Source organism: Poromitra crassiceps (genome assembly GCF_964638095.1).
Source record: "Poromitra crassiceps genome assembly, chromosome: 19".
Classification (NCBI taxonomy): Eukaryota; Metazoa; Chordata; class Actinopteri; order Beryciformes; family Melamphaidae; genus Poromitra; species Poromitra crassiceps.
In genome coordinates this window covers 26,775,410-26,802,598 of record NC_139646.1, presented here as the reverse complement: position 1 = coordinate 26,802,598, position 27,189 = coordinate 26,775,410, and the positions used below count along the sequence as shown (strand labels likewise).

The 27,189-nt window shown below is 46.3% G+C and overlaps 1 protein-coding gene across 1 annotated transcript in view; it reads right to left on the bottom strand.

Annotated features, from left to right (window-relative positions):
* The window catches only part of helz (helicase with zinc finger), an 82,530-nt gene that overhangs the window by 16,506 nt on the left and 38,835 nt on the right, over window positions 1-27,189 (bottom strand). Inside the window, exons 17-24 of the mRNA XM_083655657.1 lie at window positions 22,086-22,187; window positions 19,439-19,617; window positions 15,433-15,551; window positions 14,068-14,213; window positions 12,464-12,611; window positions 11,515-11,698; window positions 8,118-8,346; window positions 1,018-1,315 (exon numbers count right to left, since the gene is read on the bottom strand). Coding sequence (XP_083511783.1) covers window positions 1,018-1,315; window positions 8,118-8,346; window positions 11,515-11,698; window positions 12,464-12,611; window positions 14,068-14,213; window positions 15,433-15,551; window positions 19,439-19,617; window positions 22,086-22,187 — 1,405 coding nt within the window. The remainder of the gene's footprint in view (window positions 1-1,017; window positions 1,316-8,117; window positions 8,347-11,514; window positions 11,699-12,463; window positions 12,612-14,067; window positions 14,214-15,432; window positions 15,552-19,438; window positions 19,618-22,085; window positions 22,188-27,189) is intronic.

The window sequence follows — 27,189 nt, the reverse complement described above, 5'->3', positions numbered from 1 at the left end:
AGCTGTTTAAAACATGTCTCATGAGTCTATAAAACAAGCTTATGAATATTCTGCTGCAAAAAAAACAACAACCTCAAATGCAGCCTCTATGGGGCTTCTCTATGTGCTGTCTCTCCCCTCATTAAATATGCAGTGTTTAGAGGAGGCGGGGCCTCTGATAAGATGATCTGTTAGGAGGATAGATCATGATATTTTTCTGAAATATCGATAGAGTATCGCGGGAAAAAATATCGCAATACATTGCCATATCGATTTTATTGCACAGCCTTAATGGCTGCTGCTGAGAGAGAGGAAGTGTGTGTGTGTGTGTGTGTGTGTGTGTGTGTGTGTGTGTGTGTGGCAGCTCATTAGACTCAGCAGGTGATGGCAGCAGGTTGGCAGCTGTGGTGATTTGGTTAACCTTTACCTCGGGGCAGGCGGCGCAGACACGCAGAGACATTTCAGCCCCGGCTACACAATCCAACAAACACATCCCAACAACAACAACACATCCCAACAACAACAACGCTGCTCTTTTAATTTCTCACACTGAAATAAATGAAGGTAAATTCATCTCCTGCTCTGGCAATTGAATTGAGGCACTTGAATAGGCTTTATGCCGCTTTCTTCCTCTCTGAAAGCAGGCTGCAATCAATGTATTCCTGATAACTTGTTTAACCATTTCCACAAACTGACCTTGCATGTTCCAGCAACGTGACCAACCCACCTGCAACATCTAAAGCTTGAAAACAGCTGTTCCCTCAGCTTCTCTGTCTGTCTCTGCCTGCTCAAAAAACACCTTACCTTGTCTCTGTCTGTCTCTGCCTGCTCAAAAACACCTTACCTTGTCTCTGTCTGTCTCTGCCTGCCCAAAAAACACCTTACCTTGTCTCTGTCTCTGCCTGCTCAAAAACACCTTACCTTGTCTCTGTCTGTCTCTGCCTGCCCAAAAAACACCTTACCTTGTCTCTGTCTCTGCCTGCTCAAAAACACCTTACCTTGTCTCTGTCTGTCTCTGCCTGCTCAAAAACACCTTACCTTGGGGGGCGACTGCTGCTGCTGTGGCGGCTGCGGCCCTGGCTTGCTGGAGGTGGCCTGTGGATGCTGTGGATGCTGTGGGTGCTGCGGGTGCTGGTGGTGATGGGGGTGGAAGGTGGGCGGGACGGGGGGCAGCCGGGCCCGCAGGGCGCGGGGGATGAACTCGGGGGCCAGGGGGTTGAGCACGTAGGTCTTCTTGAGCTCCAGCGCCTCCAGCTGGGCCTTGATCTGCTCGAAGGTGATGCCGTGTAGGCTGGTGTTCTCGTGGCAGATGGAGATGAAGTGCTCCCAGAACTTCCTGCAGAGGGGGAACAGACACATGGTGGAGGAAGGGGCGTTTTATTGTCTTTGTTTGGATGCCTGCGTATGCTCTGGTTGCTGGCAGTGTAACAAAGCTAGAGATCAAGTCTCTTTGTAAAGAAAACAGGTGACGGGAGGTGAAGGGAGGGGAAACGCAGCAAAGAAAATAAAAGCGAGGAGGCAACAAAAAGCAAAGGGGTGCAACCTTAGAGGCCATTTACACCTGGCATTAACATGCGTTTTCTGCCATCAGATTGCAATCCGATTGTATTTTATCACTTGAAAGTACAGGTGTAAACACCCCCAAAACGCATTGAAGAAGGATTGCAATCTGATCGGCCAAACCACCTCCGGAGGTGGTCAGGGACGCATTATGACAACATTTAACACAAGTGTAAATGCAATGCGTCCTCTCAAAACGCATTCAGCAACTACCATACGGAAATACATAATCTTCGGAAGTCGGTGACGGCGTGCACACGTGAACGCAATTCCCCGGCAGCACCGCACCGGTGTGTGCCCTCATCTCGCCGCTGTGCCAGATGCGCACACACACAGGCAGCCTGTCACCATGGACCGGCTAAAAATTATCTATCTCTCCCCCGCTCCGCTTTTGCACAACAATCGTAGCGTTGCTTCAAAGTTTTGCTGCGGAGGTTTTGCCACGGCTGTAACCACCTGTGTTGCGTTCAGGTAACATCCTAAATTACGCTGTTATACAATTGAGAGCATAATTTCTCTTTTATATCAACACTTCTCCTTTGGTAAAGGAGCGAAAAATGAAAGGAAAATGAGGGAGAAAGGGTTCGAACCCTTTCCCCCTCATTTTCCTTTCATATAAATGAGAAATTATGCTCTCAATTGTATAACTATGTAATTTAGGATGTTACCTGAACGCAACACAGGTGGTTACAGCTAATGACATGCACGGAAAACGTATGTATGTGTGTGTGTGTGTCTCGGACCCAGTGTCATTGTCAATAAACAGATAAAGAAATAGATGCAGTGCTGCGTGATCGGCCATCGTTTTGTCCAGGTGAAGGGGACGTTCACTGTGCATTTGAGCTTAACAATAACCTCTATTTCCCTGTGCATGTATGCAAACATGCATGCACACGTTCAGGGGGCGCGCGCGTGATGACGTTCGAGCTGGAGAGCAATCGGATTGCAATCTGTTCACCCAAAACGCATGTTAGTGCCAGGTGTAAATGGAATCAGGCTGAAGTGATAAAATACAATCTGATTGCAATCTGATGGCAGAAAACGCATGTTAATGCCAGGTGTAAATGGCCTCATAGTGTCCCAGTGGAAATGCACGGGAGTTGTGTTTCCAAACTCAAACCTTACTGGAGCTGTAAGCTTAGACGTCTTACTGGAACTGTACACTCACAGCAGAGGCGTTGTGAGCTGGTCGACGAGCGGCCATGCCAGCGACCAGAGCGATGAGGTGAAGTTGAGCAGAGCTGAACTCTATGCAAATTAGCGCAAGTTCCTATTAAATCCCACCATAGATGTATAGCCTACATATGTACACTGTATAGGTATCTATGGTAAATCCCAAGCTGCGGTAGTTGTGGCTTCTACCTTCTCAGTCGATTTCTCAAAAATGCCACTGAGTGACTGAAACACGAGCTGACTTCAATGGCGAAATCAGTTCTGAAATACGTGCTCGTTACCTGAAAGAAATGAAGAAAAAAGTCTGCGGAAACGACAAACTTGATATATTGGCCACAACCGAACTTGATGTCTGATGCTTGAATGCTCCGCCCCCTGGAGCAACCAGTGACGAGTGATGACGCTTCTGGTCTGAGCCTACAGTTTGACATACGGAATCCTGAGGAGACAAACTCAAATGTTTCTCAGCAAACTTGGGACAGAAATATTTTTAGATGAACTTGTCTTTAATGGGAATGCTCCGACGGTCCCAAATGTTTTCCACATCAGCGCTTTCTGTTGCACTCACAAACACTTCCAACATGTCAGTGCGCTCCCTCACCATCTTCCCAAAGCATTCTCCACAGATCATTAACACAAAGAGCTGGTGCAGGCGTGCCTCTGGGCATCGTGAGTTTTCTCACTTTTGGATGACATTTCTAACTTGTTTAAATTAATTCAATATCGTCGCACCTCACGCGAAGACCTTTGGATTTGTCGATATTCCAGATTGGGTTTTTAGAAATCATGCAGCATCCCGTTAATAGAGTTGCGCGATCTTGACCTCAGTCAGATCGTCCAATCGCCACCCTTTGACATCGCCAATGCACGATGTCATCGCAAGCGCGCAACCCCCCCGTGGGCAGACAGTGTGGGTGTGTGTGTGTGTCAGTGGACGCTGATGGCAACTTGCAGAGAGATGTGTGGCGCAGCAGTGAGTGTGTGGGGTTCGGACTATTTGTCAGTGAATGGATGCTGCTGCTGTATTCACCTTATTCACCACGCCCACTTTTTCTCTCTTCCGCGTTCAACGCAAACGTATTTGTTCTTCCGGTTCAGTGCTAGTTGCGAAGGCCACTAGTGGCTAATAATATTAGCCACTAGTTAGTTATGTTATATGGCAGTAAAATGCCACTGAATGACCAAATTGATATAACCGTTAACCATTTCGAGTAACACTGATTCCATACGGATCACCAGCGTTAGTTTGTTGTTTATAACGTGGCTATATTCATAACGTTTCTATCTCGGATGCGTTATTTCGAATCGCACATAGGTTACGCAACCTAACATAGGTGCGCAACCTAACGTCCACTCCACTAACGTCATTTTAAGAGCACAATATTCCTGGAATGCAAGTTTAACTAAACAGTTACATGTCCTCTGCATTCTACATAAAATTAAGATATTACGGGTTGTTTTATTTTGTATGTTACATACGTATTGGCCAAGATATGTTAGTTTATGGGGGAGTAATTTTGTCACTTTAGGAGCGGACTGTGCGCAGCCATCTTGCCTGCGGAGTTTTTGGCAAGTCAAAACGGAAATACTATTACAAAATGACGTAATGCGGAAGCGTCCATGTGTGGGCAAAGAATAAGGTGAATATTTTGACATGTTTCTGGTGTCCGCGGTGATGTGTGTGTGTGTGTGTGTGTGTGTGTGTGTGTGTGTGTGTGTGTGAGCCAGCTGAGCCTCGTTAGTAAGGTCTGATTGCAGATTGTGCTTTGCTCTGCGTCTCAGTCCGTCTCTTTCTTCACACTGTCTTGCCTGCTCACCATCGGCTCGGAGTAACGTTGGTAAGGTGACAACATGAGATGCAGTGATTTTGTCGCACATAGACACACGTAGCCTACAGACTTTTAAAAGTCAGCCTCGCCCCACACAGCCACTTTCATCCCCACCGTCATCTCCGCAAATCTCATGGCAGTTTAAATAATAACAAACATGGAAAATATAACGCTATGCTATAGCAAGACTGTCTGGACAACGTGCCAATGCAATTCTAAACACATCGGCTACTATAATACATTTCCCTGCATCTCATACTAAGATTAGATCGGTATTAAGTGTTACGTTACAGTCACTAATGTGAGAAATAATAATTATTGCCTCTGTATACATGTTATGGTGTATCGAGTAGTGAGTAGGAACCTTTGTTGTGAAGGAGTGGTTTCCGGGGGGAGGTTGTTATGGTGGTACGAGACGTTCATGGTGAACATGGCGGCGGTCGCCAATAAAGCTGCTGTTTAACAAAGAAGTAAAGTTGTCTTCTTTTCGAGCAACATTAAGTTTGGACAGACTGGAATGGATTGTTTCAACTTCCCCCGCAGCACTGCATGACGGACACGTAGGACGATTAATTACAGCCTCTGACTGACAGCGGCGCAAAACTACGGTCTTCTAACAACGTTTTATTGATGGGTCATTGTGCCTGCCTACATCTACATATATAACGTTACTCTTATGGAGCTGAGCACAGAGGAGTTTTGCACATGGCATGTGGAGAATGAGAAGAGAAGATGAGATGGATCGGGGGACGGGCGACTGCGGGGAGACTTGTAATTCTTGTAACTTTTAACTCTCTCCTTCTCTCCCTCCGTTAACGGAGAGAGAGGTCTCCTCCAGGAGAGAGAGAGAGGGAAATTTCCCTGCTGCAGACGGGACACGCCCACACAGTCCGCGGGAGAAAATACACTCTAAAATCTAATTGATTATCATGACTTTTGCCATGACTGTCAAACCTAAATTTATATACTTTGCGACGTTCATCATCGTTCAAATTTGGCTGGTGGCTTATTAACATAGGTTCCTGTGATGTGATGAACTCAAAATGCTAAATAATTAAAAAATATTTCTGGTTTCCAGGGACTTTAATGGTCTGGTCTGATCAACATCCATTTGGCAGTGTCATTCAGGTTACTGATCAACACACTCTGGTCAGTCAAACTGCTGCGTCGCATCTCTGCTGTCAGGGAGCAGCCACACAGGGGGGGGCGGGGTCAGGGAGCAGCCACACAGGGGGGGGGGGGGGGGGGGGGTCAGGGAGCAGCCTCACACGGGGGGGGGGGGGGGGGGGGGGGGGCGGGGTCGATCGAAATCGCCTATGGAAAATCAATCGTCATTTCAGCCATTGAGTCGGCAATATACGATCCGATCACCAATCGGCACAACCCTACCCGTTAATAAATCATACAGTAGTTGACTTCCAGCTCTATTGGAGTCACTGTGCACTGTGGGGGGCACATGGAAGGATTAACGGATAGGCTTCGTCAGTGGGAAGAGGAGAGGCACCGAGTGGTGCTCGCGCGCTCTAAATAGCTTCATTTTAACATGAGCGTATGTGTCTGTTTACTCCCATAATAAGATAAGTGGAACAGAAATGACTGTACAGCTGCAGCACATGAATGAAACAGTGTGTTCTGCCTCAACTCCATTGAGAGGGTGACATCTCTGAATATTTTGTATTTTGCCCCTGGGCTTATTCAAATGGTGTGTGTGTGTGTGTGTGTGTGTTGTGCATTTCTGTGTGTATTGTGTACTATGTGTTCCTCCTATATGTGTGTGTGTGCCTGTGTATGTGTTGTATGATCGCACATTATGTCCTTATATAAGTCAACATGAATGTATATAATATATGTATATATGTATCCACCTTAAAAACATTCAGATATAATAATAATAATTGATTGGATTTATATAGCACCTTCCAAGACACTCTTCACATATCAGGGGAGGGAGTTCTAAAAGTGAATAAATTAACAGTATATTTGACAATGATATATGTTTAAAAAAAATCTGATTGTCTTTCAAAAGGGACGTTTCATCACAGTACTATTTTGTCCAAGTAATTATGTCTTGGTCTTTAGTTCATTAGGCAACTGGATGTTTTGTTGATAACTGTGTTTTCTTCAACTGCTATAGGTGACTTAGATGAAAACCAGATTCTTCCAACAATATCCCAGGCTGAACCCAAGTTCAGTGGACTGTGGAAGACATCACTAAATGGACAATTACATGCTCTGGTTTTTCCAAGTGTTTCATAAGATATCACATGCCGTTGGCTCAAGACAATGAACATGCCCAGGAGCAGGCTTCTCTATACAACCGAAGGTGGATGAACATGCCCAGGAGCAGGCTTCTCTATACAACCGAAGGTGGATGAACATGCCCAGGAGCAGGCTTCTCTATACAACCGAAGGTGGCTGAACATGCCCAGGAGCAGGCTTCTCTATACAACCGAAGGTGGCTGAACATGCCCAGGAGCAGGCTTCTCTATACAACCGAAGGTGGCTGAACATGCCCAGGAGCAGGCTTCTCTATACAACCGAAGGTGGCTGAACATGCCCAGGAGCAGGCTTCTCTATACAACCGAAGGTGGTCGTTTCGACTGAAACGTAAATACAATACATGTATTGGGAGAAGTCTCTACGCAGTGTCCGGACTCTACTTCTTTTACCTGTTGATGATCATTTGTTTGTCCTGCATCTGCTAACCAAGTGGCTGTGCGTGCTTTACTTTTTATTTAATAACAAAAGGAATGACAGAAGAACGGCAGACATATTTGTTTGTAGGCCTTACGGTGCAGGAGTTATTGACCAAAGTGTTATGTTTGCTTGTTAGAGCACCACCATCTGGCTAATCGTTTTGTTCTTTCTTTTTGGTGAAAGGGCCAATTTGAAACCTATGCAGGAAATTTTCAAATTTATTAGAAGGATAAACCCCTTGAGATGAACCATCTCGTTTTCGAGGAGGTCCTTAGCACAAATATACAGAAAGAAAAGAGGTGTTACATAAAACAAACATACAAATACACTCATACATACACATACAAATACACTCATACATACACATAAGAAGCACTCCCAGGCCTAGCCACTCCCCAACCCCTTAGTCCCCAAAGATAGCATAATATATACAGTGGGAATACATACTGTAAGTGTACACATACCCAGATAAGGTGAATTTACATGCATGATGTATCATGAGCAAGTTATTTCAAAATCTCAAACATAATTAGAAGCAGGAGCAGGTTGTTTGAAGATAAGTGAGGAGAGATGCCTTGAAGGAATGAAAAGATGTGATAGATCTAAGTGAGCGAGGCAAATTGTTCCAGTCAGATGGAGATTTAAATTTAAATGCACGACGTCCAATTTCTTTGTGAATTCTAGGAACGAAAAAGATTGGATGGTCAGCATGCCTGAGACTATATGATGATCTAAATGGAATTAAGAGTTCTTTTAAATGTGCTAGCTCTAGGCCTTAGGTACACATCAGCCTAAAGTAGCAAAAGAACAACGACAGGGCTCCAGCACCTGCAGCGTTTGGACCCCTGATAAACCCAACGCCGGTGTGATCTTGCTTACCTGCAGCGGCCGACGGAGCAGAGTGCGATGGGGTCTCCCACCACAGCCACCAGGGACTGGGCGCGGGTGATGGCGGTGTTCAGCAGCTTGTAGTTGGACAGGAAGCCGTAGTCCAGGTCCTCCGTGGAGTCCTCCACCAGCTGCTCTTTACGTTTGATGGCCGTCTGCTTGTGCTTACAGGTGTGCCGCGTCCGCACCGTGCTCAGGAACAGCACCCGGAACTGTTTACCTGCAACCAACCACACACCACCGTATTTAAACACGTGGACCTGTTTACCTGCAACCAACCACACACCACCGTATTTAAACACATGGACCTGGCCACCGTGACGTCACCCGTTGGTTTTGGGACTCCCATTTTGAAGCCTCGAGGTTGGTGGCATTTTCGCCGTCGCCATCTTGGTTATTTGGAGCCAATGGGACCACAATTGACTAAATGAACATCCTGCTGTATTGACAAAGACTTGAAACTGGCGCTTGAGATCATAAAGTCATTAGGAAAGTGTTTATTGGGGCCATAAATTAAGTGAGAAGTAGCGCCGTCACTTCCATGTAACTGGACTTCTTTGGCAGCCAGTGGAGTCGCCCCCCCCCCCCCCTGCAGGCCATTTGAAATCAGTAGGTTTAAGTTACTTCCGCCTTGGCTTCACAAACATGAGCTACGAGCTAGCACACCGCCTGCAACCCGAGAGTGATGAAGAGCCTTATATAAGCTGCCACTGTGTCACTTTGCATTTTCAACAGTGTTGTTTTGAGCTCTGGGGACAGAAAAAGAACTCAGAGTTTTCTGTAAACGTGTCGTAACAAAAACAACACATTTAGAGGAAGGACGAGTCGGGAACAATGCTTTCGTCTTCTCCACACTGGACTCCCGGGGCTGTTTGAGGACCACATCACCACACATCATCATTTGTGTGTTGAATGCAGAACCTAAACACTAACTACAGAGCAGCGTGCCTCTGTGTGTGTGTGTGTGTGTGTGTGTGTGTGTGTGTGTGTGTGTGTGTGTGCGCGTGTGTGTGTGTGTGTGTGTGCGTGTGCGTGTGTTGTGTGATTAATGAGGGAGTTAACGAGCTGTGGAAAGCAGCTGGATGCAATGCCACTGGGAGCAACTGCTGGAGCAGAGGAGAGACTGGGGGTGGGGTGGGGGGGTGGGGGGACCTGAAACTTGGGTGTCATATCAATACCAATAACTAGGGGTGCACCGATCGATCGGCAAGCAATCTGTATCGGCCGATTTTGACCTCAAATATGCGATCGGCAATTTTTTTTATATAATTTTTTTTTTTTTTTTTTTTAAGAAAAAAGCCCCATCACTAATCAGGCTTTCCAACGATATAAAATACAATGCCAATTGGTATTATTAAAGGGGAGAAATAATCGACCTAAAATAACGTTTCCAAAACTTTCTTTGAGGAGTTTATATATCGGTGATCGGTAATCGGTGATCGGTCGGGCAGATATTTCCCATAGGCGATCGGCAATCAGTGATCGGTGGCAAAAAACGTGATCGGTGCACCCCTACCAATAACAGACCGCAGGGATGACGTCTTTTTGTAGGCCACCCCATCGCATGGAAGTCGATGGGGGTTTTTTTGTATGGGGATTTTGGTTAGATGCCTGAAATAAGGTCTGTGGTTAAACATTTATGAAACGGAGATATTTGTGTTCAGCGAGATTTTCAGAAAAGCTTGACAAAAATCGTAAAAGTGGTGTTCATTTGTGTAGATCATCTGCTGAGCACAAAGGTGGCCGTTTCATAAATCTTTGTTAACCACAGACTTCATTTCAGGCCTCTAACCAAAATCCCCACACAAAAATGCCATTGACTTCCAGCTGAGGGAACCAGGCGATGATGCTAACTTCCGAGTTTTAGGACTCGCTCCCGCTAATGCGGGTAGAAATACCCACATCCACAAAAACCTGCTAAGTTAACTATGTCATTTAGGGTCTCTTATGTAATCATCTAAAAGTAGTGAACATTAGTTTCAATCCAAATTCTAAATATTTCCATTTAAGTGTTTTTACTATTTTCTGATGTTGGGTGTGAACTAGGGATGGGCGCGAGTACTCGGGTACTCGAGCACTCGTTCATAACGTCAGTATTCGAGTAACGTTTCTGCTGTTCGGGTACTCGCCCCACTCCCCACCCCTTTAAAAATGGTAGAAGATCTACGCACGCATCGTCATGTGGATCTGGCAGCAACCAGCAGCAAACTGCACGGCCGGTCTCGCTGTGTTTCCCTCCCATTCAACGAACACGCCTGGGTTTCTTGTGACTAAACTCTATCAGGCGTCAAGTCAGCCAGAATGTACCAAGTACGTCATCCGCTTTGTTGCTTTCAAAATAAAATGCTTATTGTAACCTTATTTATTTTGAGTAATGCGTTACAGCCACAGTTTCACGCCATATAACATCACAACGAGTATTTTGATACAAGGATGCTGCTTCATTCATTGAAATACTTTTTCTCCTCCAACGTGCATCAATAAGCTATTTACTTTTGTTTAAGTAACATTATTTTGAAAGTTTTAACCGGAAGTTTTCCAGCTCTTCCCGAAAATGGTGGCTGGAGATATTCTCCCGAATGAGAAGCACGCTTCTTCATAGCGCACGCCCGATAAAACTAATTCAAAACGTTGCACTAGTTTACTGACTACACTGTCGTTTCCCATAACGTTAGTCACAAGAAATGTGGAGAAAGAATCACTTTTTGGGAGACAATCGCATCATGGTGATCACTATTCAGCAACAATGGACATGTATTGGAAATCAAATGCCTTCGCTTGTTTCACAAATTGTCTGCTCCAAAGCGCTAATCCAACCATCGGAGATACTGTCTAAAGGTAGGCTTTAGATGTTAGCTTAGCGTCACCTAATATCACAGTCAGTCCCTCTCCTGACAAAAATGCTCCAGGTAGCGCTTTTCCATGCAAAAATGCAAACGTTATGTGTGAACAGCCCGATACACAGCAGATTACCCCTGCTCAGTCATTACCATAGTAATCACACAGCCCCCCCCCCCCCCCCCCGCGCGAGTACTCGAGCACTCGTTCATAATAGAAGGAGAGTACTCGACTATTTAAATTGCTTAAAATGCCCATCCCTAGTGTGAACTGAAGTGGGCTTACAGTATGACACAATAAGCTCCGTGAACCAATCAGGCTGAAGTGCCTCTACGTGGCAAATTCAAAACATGCATCCGAATGTATCAAGTTAGTTCAGAACCACTTAGTTTTTCATGATTTTGAAACCTCATTTTATATACGGTACTTGGGGACATTTTTAAATCGTACAAATTTGGCTGTGTGGTTGATAACAGTTTTCCGTGGTGTGACAAACTCAAAACACACATTTAATTTGCGTTTCCGGGGGCTTTAACACTTTTCCTCTCACCTTGGACATTGAGCACGCGCTCCACGCTGACCTCATGCATCCTCTTCTTGCGGAGCTCGGCGCGGATGCGGAACACCTGGTCGGCGTAGGGCGACACCACGCCGATGCTGCCCTCGTCCAGCTTGCCCCAGGACACCGGCCACTTCTTACGCATCTCCTCCACTCGCTCCACGATCTCAAACACCTGGAGGGGGGCGGAGCACGGGAGGAGAGGGCTCACTAGGACACTTAAAGGATGGCTTTACCCATAATCAATTTGTATCATTCATAAATGATTAATGATACAAAGTGCGTTGATTATTTATTCATAATAATCTGGGTAATATAAGCACATGGGCAGTGTGTACCTTCTCACGGAGAGCTCCCGTTTCCTCCTCTGGCAAAGCGCTCCGTTGTGACGGAGACAACGCATCACAACGGAGGTTCTGCTCGAGGCGCGGAGTCTGCTCTGAGGGTGGCTGTTATTGTTCATTTTTATTTTTTAAGTATGCGCACATCCACGGAGAATGGCGTCGAGAGCCTTAACAAGCCTCGCTCGACTATAACGAGACCTTTAGTCCCCCGGCGCTTCACTGCAGCTGCAAAGCGCTCGTGGCCTGAGTGACCATGGAGAACGACGAGCCAGGATGGCTGAAACGTGAGTGCAGGCATGGTGTGTCGTCTGTGACGAAATAAAGACGGGGTTTGTCTGTCCAGTTTCATTTCATTTTCATTTCAAATGGCAGCAAATGGCCTCTGATGAAAGGAAGCACACCGAGCCCTGATATCTCCAACTCTGCTGACTGTGTGCTGCTGACAAACCAGGAAGAACGGAATGGAGAGGGACAACCGAGATGATTGGCATGAACTTCAAAACACTGGTATTGTCCTTTAACCTCTGGCTGTGCGTTTTGTTTCAAGCACAGGGGAGTACTAAATCCCAGTTGCCTTCTGGATTCCTAATGGATACCTCTGCATTGTTGTAGTAGGCTGTGCTGTTCTTCTCCTGGACGTCCTCTCCTCTGGCCGTGAAGAAGGTCAGAGGGTAGAAGTCCTTATGGGAGGGCTGCTTCCCGCTCGCCATTAGTTTCCCATCGTAAAACAACTCTGAGGTGTAGCTGGGGGGGGGGGGGGGGGGGGGCAGGAAGAGAGTGGAAAATGTTTGTGAAATGATATTCAGCAGAACTTTGAAATCATTTAAACCTCTGGAGAAGGCCCAATTGCCTCAAATTCAAGGACGCAACACAGCATAATTTGAGACATTGATCAAGGTTAATTACTGTTACAACACCGGGATTTTAATGGGAACTAGCAGGCTTTAAAGAAGCTCACTGAGAACAATTAAAAAGATGCTTGAATGTGTGAACAAGCACTTTCAATGACCCTGTCTATTTTCCCAAACTTTCAAATCCCCGTGGGCAATCACGCTCTCTGCAGTCTCTCTACAGTCACTTCTGCTCTCATCCTTTCAGGTGCCTCTTCTCCACAAACTCATTTCCTTCACCTAACTTTGACTCTCTCCTCTGCTTCAAAGCATCTCCTCCACCTCACCTTCCCCCCTGTCTGTCCTCTCATCTCCTCCACCTTCTCTCCATCTGTCCTCTCATCTCCTCCACCTTCTCTCCATCTGTCCTCTCATCTCCTCCACCTCTCACCTTCTCTCCATCTGTCCTCTCATCTCCTCCACCTTCTCTCCATATGTCCTCTCATCTCCTCCACCTTCTCTCCATATGTCCTCTCATCTCCTCCACCTCTCACCTTCTCTCCATCTGTCCTCTCATCTCCTTCACCTTCTCTCCATCTGTCCTCTCATCTCCTTCACCTTCTCTCCATCTGTCCTCTCATCTCCTTCACCTTCTCTCCATCTGTCCTCTCATCTCCTTCACCTTCTCTCCATATGTCCTCTCATCTCCTCCACCTCTCACCTTCTCTCCATCTGTCCTCTCATCTCCTTCACCTTCTCTCCATCTGTCCTCTCATCTCCTTCACCTTCTCTCCATCTGTCCTCTCATCTCCTTCACCTTCTCTCCATCTGTCCTCTCATCTCCTTCACCTTCTCTCCATCTGTCCTCTCATCTCCTCCACCTCTCACCTTCTCTCCATCTGTCCTCTCATCTCCTCCACCTTCTCTCCATCTGTCCTCTCATCTCCTCCACCTTCTCTCCATCTGTCCTCTCATCTCCTCCACCTTCTCTCCATCTGTCCTCTCATCTCCTCCACCTCTCACCTTCTCTCCATCTGTCCTCTCATCTCCTCCACCTTCTCTCCATCTGTCCTCTCATCTCCTTCACCTTCTCTCCATCTGTCCTCTCATCTCCTTCACCTCTCACCTTCTCTCCATCTGTCCTCTCATCTCCTCCACCTTCTCTCCATCTGTCCTCTCATCGCCTTCACCTTCTCTCCATCTGTCCTCTCATCTCCTTCACCTTCTCTCCATCTGTCCTCTCATCTCCTCCACCTTCCCTCCATCTGTCCTCTCATCTCCTCCACCTCTCCCCTTCACCTCCCGCATCCTCTCTAGCCCTCGTGTCTTTCTTCCCGCCACCTCTGCCCTCCCACGCTGCCCACACCTACTTGATGATAGCTTCGTGGGAGCGGTAGTTCTCGCACAGGAGGATGCGACAGGGGAACTCGGGAGGGTAGTGCTCGTACAGGCGGTCCAGCAGCGACACGTGCAGGTTGCGCTCCCGTGCAAACTCGCTGTACACGAACGGACTGAGCTGCAAGTTAGAGAGAGAGAGAGAGAGAGAGAGAGAGAGAGAGAGAGAGAGAGAGAGAGAGATGAAAAGTCAAGAACAGCCATTCTGGAGCGCAGACAGGAGAGAGCGAGGAAAAAGGGACAAAGAAAGAAGCTCCTCTTGGGCCACAGAGTGACTGACAGATGCAGGGAGAGAGAAAGAGCCTGAGACAGACAGATAGACAGTCTGGAGATTGAGTTGTTCATTCTTTTTTCTTTCTGTTTTTTTTTTTGGTACGTTTTTCTCCTAGAAACAGTGGGGAGACACAAATTAATTAAAACAATTAGTGTCGGGCAGACTTCTGTCTCGTCTCTGGCCGTTGGTAATCCTGTGCATCCTGTCTTAAATCCGGTGAAGGAGGAAATAACGACTTTCATTCCAAGTGCCGGCTTAGAAAGCTTGACTGACGTGAGTTTCTGTTTGTTATGTGTGGCTGGAGTATTGTCCAACGCCGGAGTGCTGTCGCAGCTGCCACCCGTTCTTCTGAGTCTGAAGTAGGTAAGAACCAGGTCTAATCTGTGGTTAAGTGCCAATAGAGTTGCTTCTTTTAGTTGATGTCACATCTAGTATCTGGGGCCATGTTGAGTCTGTCCTGCCAACCCATCGGTTTGGTTCATTTTTGGACACAAGTCTGCAAGCCTTAGACAGAGTCAAGCAAACACCCCACAAGCCTTAGAGGCCCTCCGCTCCTCCACCCGTCCAGATGGCCTCGCTCCTCCACCCGCTCCCCCCTTCGGTCAGAAAGGCCCAATCGCTGCCAATCTTTCAGCGGAGACTAAAAACTCACCTTTTCAGGCTAATAAAAAAAAAGATATATATATCTATCTATCCTTCTCAAACCTACAAATGCTACATGTTACTTATTCCTTCTCAAACTACTTCCTACATGGTGCTAGTCTATCCAAATATCTTGGCTGTCATTGATTGTGTTGCATAGTTGTTTTCTGTACTGTTGACAAAATGTGATATTGTAAGTCGCTTCGGACAAAAGCGTCTGCTAAATGACTTTTTTTTTGTAATGTAGACGGAGTCAACCAAACACCCCACAAGCCTTAGAGTCAACCAAAGACCCCACACGGCTCTTTTAGACAATCTGATTATTCTTAATAAGGAGAGAATACTAACTGCCCTGAGAGAATCAATAATGTCAATGAAGCCTCTTGAACGGAGCTCTAGTGTAGCTAGGCGTTGGGCTTCTTACCTGCATGTGGTCCCCGGCCAGCACGATGCGCGTGGTCTTGCTAGCCAGAGCGAAAGGCATGATGGTTTCACACTCCATGGCCTGGGCTGCCTCATCCAATAGGATGTGCGTGAACAGTCCTGCAAAAACAGACAAGAAAGCAACATCGGGTCAATGAATATGGCTTCAAATCAACGTAGTGTCATTTGACTGCCACTAAAGTGCACACTTGACTCGTCATCCAATATCAAGTTCATGCAAATGATCAGACTAACGCCTAGTTCACACTCTCCAATTCTGTCATTCAAAAACAATCTTTTCTTTTTGTTATTGACGTCTATATTATTAAAGGCTTCCATGTCAACTCCTGGTCACAATTTGACTTTTCCAGGTAACTGGCGGATGCGGCCAGTTACCCTCGTCTGTATTAGAGGGACCATCAATTGGTACTATATATATATATATATATATATATATATATATATATATACATATTATATATATATATATATATATATATATATATATATATATATACTATATATATATACACATATATACATATATATACATATATACAGTATATACTCTTATAGAAAAAATAAATCTCTGCGAAAAAGGTGTGTAGGCTTGCTTTTTCCCCTGGGTTTTTTCTGTCACGGTATAGAATATGAATGACTCCAGGATGCAGTTGAGGGACTTGACATGGCTTAAACTCGCTGAGCGCTGTATGTTCAGTGCCTTATGTCACATTGTGAATTATTGAAGCCAGGCACATGTGTTGACCTCTCCCGTACATGGTAGCCTGTAGCCTGTAGCAGCGTAGCCTGTAGCCTGTAGCAGCGTAGCCTGTAGCAGCGTAGCCTGTAGCCTGTAGCAGCGTAGCCTGTAGCAGCGTAGCCTGTAGCAGCGTAGCCTGTAGCCTGTAGCAGGCCTAATGTCCTGTAGCAGGCCTAATGTGCCACGGCCTGCCCGCCCGCTGTTTTACTTCCACCCTAATGAACACGCAATGGCCAAATAATGCTCAGAAATGATGTACATGGCTCATTACAAAGAAGACTGTTCCCCCAGGCAGGGAATAGAGATGGAGTGGGGGTGGGGTGGGGGTCTTTGTGAGGGTGAGCAGACAGACGTGAAGGAACGTGCCACTTAAAGAGATGGGGTGGGGGTGGGGGTGGGGGTCTTTGTGAAGGAACGTGCCACTTCATGGTTGGCCGGGGGACCCAGCCGGCCGCCTCGGGGGACCTTTCTATGAAGCAGAAGTCCAAATGACATTTGTGTGGTTGCTCTCTGTCATTGGGCTAATGATGCTAATGATGTGGGTGCATCTGGACAGTAGAGAGGAGGAGGGGGATAAGAAGAAAGAGATCATAGAAGAGGAGGCGAGGAGACACATTAGGCTCTTTCACACCGGCCTTGAAAGCCGCTAAAATGCACGAAAAATAGGATCCGCGCCTCCGATGTGAACGCGGGTTGGTGGGTAATTGTTGTACTCCTTTCGTTCCTCCAGTGGACCTAGTCTCAGCGCCGAGTTACCAGGCAACCCGCCTCCACTTGAAAGCGTACGAGCGGCAAGCCGGAACGGTGCGAATGGTCAGCTCATTCATAAAAAAAATTGCAGGGGAAATCACCTCATGCAGCAAGAAAGACAGGAGTGAAAGTAAAAAAAAGTAGCCTATACAATCATGACTGCAGGGGCGCCAGGAGGAATGCTCCGTGCCTAGTAAGTAGGTTAGGCTTTATGCTCAAACGATGTTGACATTAGTAGGTCAAATTAACGGATATAATAATAAGCTTCAGAGGACTATAGCTGTCTGTGGCGAGTTGGTTGAGGATATTCCCTCTGGAAATGAAAGCACAGCCCAGGACGGGAATGTGGCGGTGCTGCTTGGCTGTGTGTGAAAGCATTTTCTGTGGCGAGGCTGCCGGCCTTCTGAACTGCAATTTTGCGCAATCTTTGTGTGAAAGCAGCTATTGTTTCATGTTTAAAAGGCAGTTCCTTCACTTCACACACCCAGACTCACATTCCCACCTTCGCTTGTCTCTTTTTTTACCCCTAGTGTACTGTAGGTCACTACTGTAGTGACCTGGGAGTCCAGAGTCCATGTAAAAACCTCCATCCAGGTAACTTACTTACTGCCCTTTATGCCTACTGGCATGTAGGGTAGCAATGCTGTTTCCGTGTTTTCTCTACTACAACTGACCAACCTGGGTGACCCTACCAGGAGACTAAGCCCCTAGCGGTATAGCTCTTGTGCTCATTGAGGGATGCAAGCCCCCCCGACCACCACAAGGTGTCACTCCTTCAGGGAGCCATCCAGGTAAGTCAACCCCATGAAACCACCTTGGTCAAGGAGGTCAAGAGAGGGAAGGGCTGGGTATCCAAATTGGAAATGTCTTGCTGCGAGGCACCAGGCACCAGTCACGAGCACTGAGCCACCACACCATTCCCAGATCATGTGTGTGAAAGGGCTGTTTCACACTCACACACACACACTCACTCCAGATCCCATATCTCGTCCGTAAAGAAAGGCGATTTTCAGACGGCAGCCCGTCTTTATTGTCACACGAACACACTACAACACATGCATGCGGCCACAACACACACTCATGCTGACGGTGGCCGGTGAAATATGTCCTCTGCATTTGACCCATCCAGGCTTGTCCTTTCCTCCAGGGGGCAGGCCAGGAGCAGTGGTCGCTATTTCTTTCCAGCGCCCGGGGACCTTCATTGGACCATCATTGGACCAACTTCAGATGTTGTCGTCACTGGTCGGATGACGATCTTCTGCATGTTTTTAGTGGGGGGTTATGTATGGAGGAACCCCCTGGGGGGTACGGGGAGAACATGCAAACTCCACACAGAGAGAAAGGCCCTTTCGACGAGATAGCCCACCTGGACAGTAGGCACTGAAGATATGGGGGGGGGGGGGGGGGTCACAACTCCAGCGCCCACAGCGTCCCAGGTGGGAATCGAACCCAGGACCTTCGAGCTGTGAGGCGACAGCGCTTACCACTGCGCCACCGTACCCCGCGGCGACCAGACATCAAAATAAAAAGGCGCTAAGAGCCTGGCCGTCACATCGGGGGCACCTGTGTGTTCACACACCTGTGTGTTCACACACCTGTTTGTTCACACACCTGTGTGTTCACACACCTGTGTGTTCACACACCTGTGTGTTCACACACCTGTGTGTTCACACACCTGTGTGTTCACACACCTGTGTGTTCACAGTAGGAGATATGTTAGCGTTGCTAAGTAGGCGCACCGGCTCCCAAACGTCTCGTTTCCCTGCGATTTTCATCCGAGTGTAAATGGCGGGAGAGATGGAGAGATGGAGAGATGGAAGGCGTGGAGGAGGGGTTAATGATGTGAAAGTGCTTTATAGAAAGCAGGCAGATGGTGTTCCTAAGCAACAGGCAGAGCCCCCTCTGCTCACACATTACAGGGGGTTATTAGGCGGCGCTGACAAATTGCTTTGTTTTCAGGATCTTTTTACACCAAACTTCAATGAGTTCCATCCTTCTCTAAATGCCAGGGCTCCTGCCAAGACCGGATATCAAGAGTCACTGGGGATGACCAAAGTAACCATGAGGCTGTAGCCATTGGGCTGTGTGCAGGTTTGTACGCTCTTGAGTACCCCCACGTGTGTGTGTATGTTTAGGTGTTTATATTCTGCTTACGTGTGTGAGTCCAGGTTGCATTTTACAGCCATATATCTAAGGGATTTGAAGCTTCTATCCAGAGCGAATGACAGATGAGTGTCTTGCTCAAGGACACTTCGACAGGACACAGGGCTGTTGCGAGGATCTGCAGGGACTAGGGCTGGGCGATAGGGCCTCAAATAAAAATCAGATTTTTTTTCAGCCAATTTACGATTTTAATCGTTTTCTGTTTTGAGATATATATATATATATATATATATATATACACACACATACATGTCATACACACAGTATATATAACGCAGAGGTACTGGGAGATAAGCTTCGACACTAGAGTTGGCCAACTATCCGTGTGACTCACCAGGCTCCAGATCGAGCTGGCAGAGGTACTGGGAGGTGCTGAGGGTGACCACCACCACGCGGTGCCTGAGGATGTCATCCCTCTCGGGCATCCGGAAAGTGAACTGTGTGCCGGAGATCAGACAGTACTGCTGCACCACCGGGTGCACCGTCTTCACCCAGCGGTTCCTGAAGTATACCCTGTAGAGGGAGGGGAGGGGCGGAGAGGAGAGGGGAGGAGAGGAGAGGGGAGGGGAGGAGAGGGGAGAGGAGGAGAGGAGAGGAGAGGAGGGGAGGGGAGGGGAGGGGAGGGGAGGAGAGGAGGGGAGGAGAGGGGAGGGGAGGAGAGGAGAGGGGAGGGGAGGGGAGGAGAGGAGAGGGGAGGGGAGGGGAGGAGAGGGGAGGGGAGGGGAGGGGAGGAGAGGAGAGGAGAGGGGAGGGGAGGGGAGGAGAGGGGAGGGGAGGGGAGGAGAGGGGAGGGGAGGGGAGGGAGGGGAGGGGAGGGGAGGAGAGGGGAGGGGAGGAGAGGGGAGGGGAGGCACAGAAACACCTATCATTCTCTCATCATATTCCGTGTTACACCTCAGGTACGTAATCCGTATCGGCTGATAAAGGCTTTAAAATGAAACACCAGCATCCGCCCAAAATGAAAATTTCTGCCGATATGACAGGCCGATAACATGACGCTTTCATTATGCCTAAACACTCGATGGTGGAAGTAGTTTGAAGTAGTTTGTCCAGTGAATGTGTACCTTTCGAAAAGCATTGTACTTATGTCAGCATGTGCCAGTGGGCCATCACAATAAGAGTAGGTATAATAATGTCTTTGTCTTTTTGTCTGAGAGTGAACCAAGACAAATTCATATCACCTATGTTGACATGGCAATACATTGATTGAATCTTGAATTCCACTACAGGATAGGGCTGTGAATCTTCACTGGCCTCACGATTCGATTACGATTCAGAGGGCTACGATTCGATTCGATTACGATTATCGATGCATCTCGATGCATCTTAACACGTTGACTGCCAATGACGAGATATCTCGTCTTACAGAATCCAACCGTTGAGTGCCAAAGACGAGATATCTCGTCTTAAATTTTTTTTTTTTTTTTTTGACGGTCGGGCGTGGATCAACGCTCCCCCCGTCTCCTATAAAAATATTGGAAGTATTGAATGTGTATAATCTATTTTACCGACCAACTAAGTGGCGACAGTGCTCTCCCGACAGAGAGAAAGCCAACCAAAAACAGCCGCGGGAGCAAGCCATTCTCAAGGAAATGGCTTGGCGATTTTACAGTCATCAGTCACCAGACTCGCCCGAGAGCGGCCGCGCCAGCAGCAGCACACCGAGAGCGGTGCTGGCGTGGGGGATTGCAAATTTGCATAATAGATTATGGGTGAAACACACTTTGAAACACCCGCAGAAAGGCCAGAATCGCACGCATTCCGAAAACCCAGAAACGAACGAGCCTCATTCTCATACTGTAGGCGAAAATGCTTTCACGCTGCTGCACACCGGCGCACAACGGTGGGGGGTTCCAAAAATAGACTGGGTGGGCAGCATAAAGCCTAGAATCGCACAAAGCTTCATCAAAGCTCTCAACCGAAAATCCAAGAAACGATTGAGTCCCATCCACAGTCCACACTCGCCACACTCGCCGACGAGGGGCCGCCAGAGAGGGAGGCTGCTCACTGCTCAGACAGGCAGGAGAAACTGGCTTGTGACAAACGCCACCAGACACGCCCACGGAGGGAGGAGTTTAAAGGAGAGGGTGTTCAGAACTATATTGTTCAGATGTCTGATCTCTCACTGATGCCAAAAATAAATGGTTAAAGTGACTGTTCTGCCTGTTTGATTGAATTTCACAAAACTGCGATTATCTCAGCTTCCTGTCTCAGACGCTCAAACCATGCTGTACTCAACGGCTAATATCTACATAACTACTAACTCTACAAACTAACTCTTTTAGACAGAGAAAGCACACATTCTATTAGTACTTTTGTGAACTTCGTGTTCACAAAGTCCAAGCAGAAAATTATCCTCGGCTCTTGTAAAATGAGCCAGAATCCTCAAAAAACGGCATGGCAGAAGCTACCTACAGTAAAAAAAAAATGGCTGGCAGTGAATGTGTTAAATCGATCCATCACTTTTTTTCCCAATACATGATGTATTTTTTCTCACTTTCTTTGTTCTCACTGTGTGGCTACTTTTAAAATAAAAGTGCATTTGGAATTGCATTGTATTATGATCCAAATATGATCTGGCATGAGGCCTTACCTGAGAGGTCTGGCATGAGGAGGCCTTACCTGAGAGGTCTGGCATGAGGAGGCCTTACCTGAGAGGTCTGGCATGTGGAGGCCTTACCTGAGAGGTCTGGCATGAGGAGGCCTTACCTGAGAGGTCTGGCATGAGGCCTTACCTGAGAGGTCTGGCATGAGGCCTTACCTGAGAGGTCTGGCATGAGGCCTTACCTGAGAGGTCTGGCATGAGGCCTTACCTGAGAGGTCTGGCATGAGGAGGCCTTACCTGAGAGGTCTGGCATGTGGAGGCCTTACCTGAGAGGTCTGGCATGTGGAGGCCTTACCTGAGAGGTCTGGCATGTGGAGGCCTTACCTGAGAGGTCTGGCATGAGGCCTTACCTGAGAGGTCTGGCATGAGGCCTTACCTGAGAGGTCTGGCATGTGGATTGCCTGCTTCCACATATGGATGAAGATAGTCCTTAATGTAAAGGTCGGCCGCACTGTTGGAATGGGTGCAGATCAGGACTCTGGAGAGGGAACAAGAAAAACAACACTGTCATACATCTTTTCTTATAGCATTAAACAACCAGCACAAACTGCCCCATATGAGCTGCACCCCTGCATTCAAGAATTGCATCTGTATTGGTGAGGGGAGGGTGTTTGTCGAAATGCTGGTTCAAAGTAGGGATGCACGATATATCGGCAATCATATCGGTATCGGCCGATGTTAGTCATTTTTTAACATATCGGTATCGGTCCGATGTTGCAATGTTAATATCGGTTATCGGTATCAGCCAAATTCTTCACATTGAGATGAAATAATGCAGTAAATCTATGATTTATGCGCTTTTACAAATGTTTTTGAAATAAAGAAATGTATAACTTTTTCAAATTCAGTGTTTACATGTGTTTTTCAGTAGGTACAAAATTTTATTATCATAGAAATGTGTTTTTATACAGATCACATCGACATCGGTTAATATCGGTTATCGGCCAAAATTTTCATATCGGTGCATTCCTAGTTCAAAGGTCAAGATGAACTTCAGGAGAAAGTCTTAATATTAAATTTTCAATACAGACTTCATTCAGGAGCCAGGACTCAGCTCAGAGGGGTCCATAGCACAGTTAGGATACATAGGATATAAAACACAGACAACACAAGACAGTCCACAATCAACAGACATGTTAATAAATAGAAAAGTATGGAACATTGTCTTTGATCAGAACATGACCGCGGTCTGTACGACCCCCAACCCCCAATCCTAACGGCATGATGAGCAGGCGGCGCCGGTCCGGTGGGGGTCACTCCATCTTGTCTCTGCTTTTAAAATATCTATAATTCATCCTAAACATAGAATATTAAATCTATTCAGAGGGAAATGAAGAATGAATATTGCATTCCTACACATTTTTCACAGGCCGTTTTTTCTTCTTCGTTTTTTAAATACATGTACGGCGCCCACCACAATGCTCTGTTCCAGGGAGGCGTATGTCTGAGGTATTTATTCATTTTTCATAAGAACCAGACAAGCGCTTATGTGAAGCGTTTTTCCTTCTACAGCGACAAACGCCATCGTTTCCTGTGAGCATCTCCGCACGGCGAGGTGGCTCGTTAAGGATGAAAAATGCAAAAGGGTGAAAAATCTTTCTGCGTTGTATTTTTAAACGCCAATGTCCCGCGCAGTGCACTGTAGTACGATGTGTTGATATTGATGTGTAGTACGCAGTGCACTGTAGTACGATGTGTTGATGTGTAGTACGCAGTGCACTGTAGTACAATGTGTTGATATTGATGTGTAGTAACGCAGTGCACTGTAGTACAATGTGTTGATATTGATGTGTAGTACGCAGTGCACTGTAGTACGATGTGTTGATGTGTAGTACGCAGTGCACTGTAGTACGATGTGTTGATATTGATGTGTAGTATGCAGTGCACTGTAGTATGATGTGTTGATATTGATGTGTAGTAACGCAGTGCACTGTAGTATGATGTGTTGATATTGATGTGTAGTATGCAGTGCACTGTAGTACAATGTGTTGATATTGATGTGTAGTAACGCAGTGCACTGTAGTACAATGTGTTGATATTGATGTGTAGTACACAGTGCACTGTAGTATGATGTGTTGATATTGATGTGTAGTACGCAGTGCACTGTAGTACAATGTGTTGATGTTGATGTGTAGTATGCAGTGCACTGTAGTATGATGTGTTGATATTGATGTGTAGTATGCAGTGCACTGTAGTATGATGTGTTGATATTGATGTGTAGTACGCAGTGCACTGTAGTATGATGTGTTGATATTGATGTATAGTATGCAGTGCACTGTAGTATGATGTGTTGATATTGATGTGTAGTACGCAGTGCACTGTAGTATGATGTGTTGATGTTGATGTGTAGTACGCAGTGCACTGTAGTACAATGTGTTGATGTTGATGTGTAGTACGCAGTGCACTGTAGTACGATGTGTTGATGTTGATGTGTAGTATGCAGTGCACTGTAGTATGATGTGTTGATGTTGATGTGTAGTACGCAGTGCACTGTAGTACAATGTGTTGATGTTGATGTGTAGTACGCAGTGCACTGTAGTATGATGTGTTGATATTGATGTGTAGTACGCAGTGCACTGTAGTACGATGTGTTGATATTGATGTGTAGTACGCAGTGCACTGTAGTACAATGTGTTGATGTTGATGTGTAGTATGCAGTGCACTGTAGTACGATGTGTTGATGTTGATGTGTAGTACGCAGTGCACTGTAGTATGATGTGTTGATGTTGATGTGTAGTACGCAGTGCACTGTAGTATGATGTGTTGATATTGATGTGTAGTACGCAGTGCACTGTAGTATGATGTGTTGATGTTGATGTGTAGTACGCAGTGCACTGTAGTACGATGTGTTGATGTTGATGTGTAGTACGCAGTGCACTGTAGTATGATGTGTTGATATTGATGTGTAGTACGCAGTGCACTGTAGTACGATGTGTTGATGTTGATGTGTAGTACGCAGTGCACTGTAGTACGATGTGTTGATGTTGATGTGTAGTATGCAGTGCACTGTAGTATGATGTGTTGATATTGATGTGTAGTATGCAGTGCACTGTAGTATGATGTGTTGATGTTGATGTGTAGTACGCAGTGCACTGTAGTACGATGTGTTGATGTTGATGTGTAGTACGCAGTGCACTGTAGTATGATGTGTTGATGTTGATGTGTAGTACACAGTGCACTGTAGTACGATGTGTTGATGTTGATGTGTAGTACGCAGTGCACTGTAGTACGATGTGTTGATGTTGATGTGTAGTATGCAGTGCACTGTAGTATGATGTGTTGATGTTGATGTGTAGTATGCAGTGCACTGTAGTATGATGTGTTGATGTTGATGTGTAGTATGCAGTGCACTGTAGTACGATGTGTTGATGTTGATGTGTAGTACGCAGTGCACTGTAGTACGATGTGTTGATGTTGATGTGTAGTACGCAGTGCACTGTAGTATGATGTGTTGATATTGATGTGTAGTACGCAGTGCACTGTAGTACAATGTGTTGATATTGATGTGTAGTATGCAGTGCACTGTAGTATGATGTGTTGATGTTGATGTGTAGTACGCAGTGCACTGTAGTATGATGTGTTGATATTGATGTGTAGTACGCAGTGCACTGTAGTATGATGTGTTGATATTGATGTGTAGTACGCAGTGCACTGTAGTATGATGTGTTGATATTGATGTGTAGTATGCAGTGCACTGTAGTATGATGTGTTGATGTTGATGTGTAGTATGCAGTGCACTGTAGTACGATGTGTTGATGTGTAGTATGCAGTGCACTGTAGTACAATGTGTTGATGTTGATGTGTAGTATGCAGTGCACTGTAGTACAATGTGTTGATATTGATGTGTAGTATGCAGTGCACTGTAGTATGATGTGTTGATGTTGATGTGTAGTACGCAGTGCACTGTAGTATGATGTGTTGATGTTGATGTGTAGTATGCAGTGCACTGTAGTATGATGTGTTGATGTTGATGTGTAGTACGCAGTGCACTGTAGTATGATGTGTTGATGTTGATGTGTAGTATGCAGTGCACTGTAGTATGATGTGTTGATGTTGATGTGTAGTATGCAGTGCACTGTAGTATGATGTGTTGATATTGATGTGTAGTATGCAGTGCACTGTAGTACGATGTGTTGATATTGATGTGTAGTACGCAGTGCACTGTAGTACGATGTGTTGATGTGTAGTATGCAGTGCACTGTAGTATGATGTGTTGATGTTAATGTGTAGTATGCAGTGCACTGTAGTACGATGTGTTGATGTTGATGTGTAGTATGCAGTGCACTGTAGTACGATGTGTTGATGTTGATGTGTAGTACGCAGTGCACTGTAGTACGATGTGTTGATGTGTAGTATGCAGTGCACTGTAGTATGATGTGTTGATATTGATGTGTAGTACACAGTGCACTGTAGTACGATGTGTTGATATTGATGTGTAGTACACAGTGCACTGTAGTACAATGTGTTGATGTTGATGTGTAGTACGCAGTGCACTGTAGTATGATGTGTTGATATTGATGTGTAGTACGCAGTGCACTGTAGTATGATGTGTTGATATTGATGTGTAGTATGCAGTGCACTGTAGTATGATGTGTTGATATTGATGTGTAGTATGCAGTGCACTGTAGTACAATGTGTTGATATTGATGTGTAGTATGCAGTGCACTGTAGTATGATGTGTTGATGTTGATGTGTAGTACGCAGTGCACTGTAGTACGATGTGTTGATGTTGATGTGTAGTACGTAGTGCACTGACATAACTTGATTGATGGAATCATAGTGCCGCTGAATGCATTCTGGTCCAGCAGAACAAGCATTCATAACCTAAATAACTCAATCGCAAATGACACAAATCCATCCAAATGACCAGCCTTCACTGAGAGCGGCTGCACACTCATTAAAAAAACGATTTCAGACGGCAGCCCGTCTTTTATTGTCACATGAACACTTCAACACATGCATGCGGCCACAAACACACACTCATGCTGATGGTGGCCGGTGAAATTTGTCCTCTGCATTTGACGCATCCAGGCTTGTCCTTTCCTCCGGGGGGCAGGCCAGGAGCAGTGGTCGCTTTTTCTTTCCGGCGCCCGGGGACCAACTTCGGATGTTGTCGTCACTGGTCGGATGACGATGACGATCTTCTGCATGTTTTTAGTGGGGGGGTTATATACGGAGGAACCCCCTGGGGAGCACGGGGAGAACATGCAAACTCCACACAGAAAGGCCCTTTCGATGAGATAACCCACCTGGGCAGTAGGCACTGAAGATATGGGGGGGTGACAACTCCAGCACCCACAACATCCCAGGCGAGAATCGAACTCAGGACCTTCTAGCTGTGAGGCGACTGCGCCACTGTACCCCCACCCCCCCGCCCATTAGAGCATCTGTGTGTCAGCGCACACACAGACGCACGCACACACACAATTAAAAATTTAATATTTTTCCAGACCTTGACTTGTTTAGAAGATTGTGTCTGG